Source organism: Gossypium hirsutum, chromosome A10 (genome assembly GCF_007990345.1).
Source record: "Gossypium hirsutum isolate 1008001.06 chromosome A10, Gossypium_hirsutum_v2.1, whole genome shotgun sequence".
In the NCBI taxonomy this organism is placed as follows: Eukaryota; Viridiplantae; Streptophyta; class Magnoliopsida; order Malvales; family Malvaceae; genus Gossypium; species Gossypium hirsutum.
In genome coordinates, this window is record NC_053433.1 from 985,317 (window position 1) to 989,972 (window position 4,656).

Sequence of the window (4,656 nt, forward strand, 5' to 3'; positions counted from 1 at the left end):
GTTAATTTGATTCGATTAAATCAGTAACTAATTAACGATTGATTGAACCGAATATTCATTGGTTTAACTAAAGTTATAATTTGCACTTAACACACGTTCTTAATGAAAAAATATAGCGACACATTTGAGTGATAAAAATAATTTTTCCAAATATCAATAATAATGAAATTTCTTACAAAAGAATACACTAAACTCACTAAACTCTAACAGTAGATTTCCTGAACAAACATTATTAACCTTGTCGAAGATGAAAACAAATTAATACAATTCTCAAAATAAAAAACAAAGAGTTGATTAAATACAGAGAAAACGTGCTCTTAAAGAAGCTGACATGCATGTAAGCATATGTTTCAACTCCAACATCGGACTTGAGACCAATCTGTCTCGGGACATGAGCGTTTAAAGTAGGGATTCCAACTTATACTACTTCAACCAACAGCTTTCATAACAGGGAAAGTTTTGATCCGATAGGGAATAGGAGGGTTGTTCTTAGCCTTGCCTTCCTTCAGTTTAGCATCACTACCTGCTTTAATAATGGTCGATGATGATGGTTGAGTGTCTTCTCCTTGGGAAGCTAGCTTATTAGAACCAGAGAAGAAACAAGTGAAGAAACTGGTTGAAAAGAAAGCCATTGAAAAAAGATTAGGGTTTACTGAGCAGTGTTTTTTATTTTGCTGTGTTGTTGGATATGATATTGTTGGTGGTGTCTTATATAAGCAGGGTGTTGGGTGGCGGTTAGGAAGGAGAGAGGAAAAGTGGATATAAAATGATGCATGGATCCTGGACTGTTGAAGTAGCTTTCAGGTGCCTTCTTGGAAACAAAGGCTGTGGTGTTTTTTTCATGAGTGTCCAACAAGCAAAAGAGGAAGAAAGGGTCAAAGTTAAAAATTCAGCAGAGTTCATTGTTTTGACTAACTATGATCTTCATTATTAAGCTGTTCGTTATTTTAGGGTTTAGTTGATGTCTTTTTCAAATAATTATCAAATTAATAAAGTATAAACAGATCAAAAATTAGAATAATCAAAATTAAAACTCTCACATAACAATCGTTTAAGTATATAGATGAGTGTAAGGAATCCCAACAAAAACTTTGAGTAGAATCATTTAAAGTCTAAACTTTTAACTCGATTCTTCAAGTGAATCATTTCAAATTTCAATCATTTCAAACAAATTTGAATGAAAATGAATTAAAATCAATTCGAATACAAATTGTTAACCTTTTATAACTAAATCGAATTAAAACTAATATAACCATTGATTTGTCTTCTCACCTTATAACCTCTTGCAATTCATTCAAGAATCATATCTTCAAATTTGAGCTACAATGTTATTTCTTGATTCATCATTTTCCACTAATCAAAATATCTTAACTAAAAGCATAGAAATACCATTAGGAATCAGTGATAAAGTTAGTTTCAGACATTAAATTTACAGAAAAACAAAGGTTCCAAGTTCAGACAGTTAAAATAACTGTCATCGTAAAGGGCAAAGCATTTACTCAAGCAAACACCATATAGAATTTACACCTTTTCTTTTAGCTATATATACATAAGCTTCTTTCTGCATTGCATTGAATCAAGCTAAAAGTAAAGGGGAACCAAATGTGTTTTCTCCACTGTAAGTCATGTAAAGAAAACCATCTTCATCCCTGTTTTCCTCGTAAATAGCGGACATCAAGGCGGCTGCGTCGAAAATAAAGAAACAAATAAGCCTCACAACTAGAACCCAAAAAAAATGGGTAAAAGTAACCATAGCACCCCTCCAATAGGAGTCGGATCAAAGAGCAAATTGATATTTTCTGTTAAAAACTGACGTAGTTGACAGAAAACCCAAACAATTATATGTGACGTGCCATGTGCATCTCTTGATACATGGACCAACTTTTAACAGTAAAAATGAATGGAACTTTTAACAAAAAAATCAATTTGCTCATTGATCTAACATATAAGGACTAATTAGCCCATTTTTTGAGTAGAGGGGTCAAAATGCTATCCGACTCCTAGTACAAGAACTTCAATGGTACTTTTACCCAAAACAAAAAATGATTTGAGTTATACAATACTTGGAGCTATAACGTGTTCATATAACTCACCAGTAGGTGGGAGAGTGTTCTTCACAAAGACAAATATAGCTTTCTCGGCACTAAGCTTAATCCTTTTACGAACAACATAAACAAACTGCCCCACAGTCAAATCAGCAGGAACGAGATACCTGAAGCCATGATCGAAGAAGAATATTGAGAAAAAGAACATTGACCGGGATAAGAGTAGGTTTATCTTGCTCAATTCTCGAGAACTCGTTAACATTGATGATCCAAGCAGATAATAGACACGAGATATCGTTCACTAGAAAGTGAGTTTGGCAAGTACATATCATACTACAACGAGAGATTTCAATATAAAGAAGGGAAAATGCTACTAACTTCTTTTTGTCAATATCGGGAATGTCACTTCGTTCGGCTTTCTCGACGATGACCTGCATTGATTACTCATTAGCATTCAAGAACATTAAGAGACTAATATGGGATAAAGAAATCAGCAGAATGGGAAGATGGTAACTCAAATATTCTTACGGGAATTCTGTCGGGATACTTTTCCCTGATTCGACCAGCTTCAGCCTGTCTCCTTTCTGAGAAAGGGAAATTTTCGAAAGGGGTGAATGAGTACTTACCGAAATTTTCTTCGATTAAATCGGATCAAAGAATAGGAGAAACATGACAAAACAAGGAAGATGCAGTAACTAGACTCAAAATAGGCGAGACAAATTACGACCAGCCAACCGACAAGACAAGGCTTAAGGAAATGAGAGTATCTTGCTGGTTGGTCGAACCATGGTAGCAGAAAAGGTCTCCTATATGATGGAGGTCCCGAGTTAAAAGGCTAGGAAGGCACACCTTTGGGTGACAAAGCCGATGGTCATTCAAAAACAACCCAATCAAACTACCCCCAAATTGATCCAATTGAGCCAATCAAACTACTCTTCCTAAAATTGAAATCTAGTCCCTATACTTCTATTTCTAGGAATTCAGTTCCTCTAGTTTTCCAATTGTTAACACTACAAAAATTATTCTGTTAAATTTACATTCATTACAATATTATTTTCCTAGTTTTTTATTCCAAAATGTCACACCAACAAATTTAACCAAAAAAAATTTAAAATATCTTAACAATTGAACCTGAATTTTAAAATTTGAAAAGTAGAGACTAAATTCTTAGAAATAAAGGTAAATAGGCTAATTTCCAAATTTGAGAAGAGTACAGGGACTGATGGCATATTTTAACCAAAAGTATACCAATTTTCTAAATTTTCCAGACAATGTTCGAAGATAACAGATAAAGAATAAGAATCAATAATAATTATATCCTTTTGGATCAATTTTACAAATCAAAAAGATAAAACAAAGAATACCCAAAGCAAATCTAATAGCTACAATCAAGCAGAAAATTCGACATTCATAAAAGGGGAAAACAGAAAAGATTAGGGGAATCAAGGAAGCTAACCCAAAGGATGTTCAAGCTTGAAGGAACTTTTCGCCATTGCAAAATTTAACACCTGATTATATATTCACTGTGAATTAGGGTTTCTAAATTAGAGAAAAAGGAAAAGAAAAGGCGAAAACATATGTATGAAAGTAAAAAATTGTCCAAAATAGCTTTCAGAAAAGAAAAAAAAAATACCCAACACGGAAACAACAAGGAAAAAGCTTCAAGAAATTAGGGTTTCAATATTGATTGATTGATCGCTCAAGAGGAAAAAAAAAGGATCGGTTTCAACTTTCAAGCAAAGAAATTTATAAGAAAAATTCAGAATTTATATAATGAAGGGGAGATTTTTGAGGCAACAACAAGAAAACCTTCAAATGGTTTTACTTAAATTCGAGGCGAAAACACGAAACCAAAAAGCTTAAGGGGGAATTTGTGAATCGAATTATTCATTGGTGAAATTTCCCTATTTGTTGCCCTTGCCCCGGTTACAAGGAATCTAATTCAACAAATTTTGCTATTAGTCCATGTAGTATGTATAAATTATGTATATAGTCCCTATACTTTAAATTGACCAAATTTAATCTCTATACTTATGGAATTGATCAACTTTAGTCCTTGCATATTCTTTGAACTTTAAAATTTCTATTCTAACCCAATCGGTAGCAATTAAATATGTTTGATTAAATTTTTCTATTAATATTATACAATGCTTGAAGTTGTAGATTTAGTTTATATTCTCCAATTTGATCATTTGTGTTTTTTATCAATGATGTTTAAACCAATTTGAATCGATCAGTTGGGCCAATTGGATCGAAAACAAATCGGGTTATCAGTTCAAAAATAGCCATTACATTAGTTGACCCAAGAATCAATAAGGGTCGATTGAATCAAGCAAAAAAAGATTGAACTGGTTGAAACGAAATTTTTTATTTTTTTAATAATTTATTTAATTGAACCAGATGGGTTGGTTGGATCGATAAATCGGTGACCAAACTGGGTCGATCAGTGTTTGGTTTTAAAAACCTTGTTTTTTTATACCTTTCAATTTTGAAAATTTAGTCTTCATATAAACAGGGTGAATCCAAAAAAATTTTTAGGGGCAGAATTAAATTATAAAAGTTTGAGAGGTCAAAATGCAATTTTATCATGTATTAATTTATTATTACATTA

At 32.6% G+C, this 4,656-nt stretch overlaps 1 protein-coding gene across 2 annotated transcripts; it reads right to left on the reverse strand.

Annotated features, from left to right (window-relative positions):
- Window positions 1–1,398: 1,398 nt before the first annotated feature.
- Window positions 1,399–3,973, reverse strand: LOC121208537 (autophagy-related protein 8C). Of its 2 annotated transcripts, none has more exons than XM_041079462.1 (6): window positions 3,679–3,973; window positions 3,502–3,553; window positions 2,574–2,629; window positions 2,424–2,476; window positions 2,094–2,212; window positions 1,399–1,683 (listed from the first exon to the last, which is right to left on the reverse strand). In XM_041079462.1, exons 2-6 carry the CDS (start codon window positions 3,536–3,538, stop codon window positions 1,577–1,579), a joined length of 372 nt encoding a protein of 123 aa, XP_040935396.1. In that variant the 5' UTR covers window positions 3,539–3,553; window positions 3,679–3,973; the 3' UTR covers window positions 1,399–1,576. The 2 variants fall into 2 exon arrangements, with proteins under 2 accessions (XP_040935396.1, XP_040935395.1); XM_041079461.1 differs by having other exon boundaries at window positions 3,502–3,568; window positions 3,679–3,950.
- Between the last annotated feature and the right edge of the window lie 683 nt (window positions 3,974–4,656).

What these genes read in the sequence shown, in the direction of transcription:
- LOC121208537 (XM_041079462.1), bottom strand. Translation starts at nt 3,538, where the DNA reads ATGGCGAAAAGTTCCTTCAAGCTTGAACATCCTTTGG. An exon ending in CAAGCTTGAACATCCTTTGG is followed by an intron (nt 2,630 to 3,501) that starts GTTAGCTTCCTT and finishes TCCCTTTCTCAG; the next exon opens with AAAGGAGACAGGCTGAAGCT. An exon ending in CCCGATATTGACAAAAAGAA is followed by an intron (nt 2,213 to 2,423) that starts GTTAGTAGCATT and finishes TCATGGCTTCAG; the next exon opens with GTATCTCGTTCCTGCTGATT.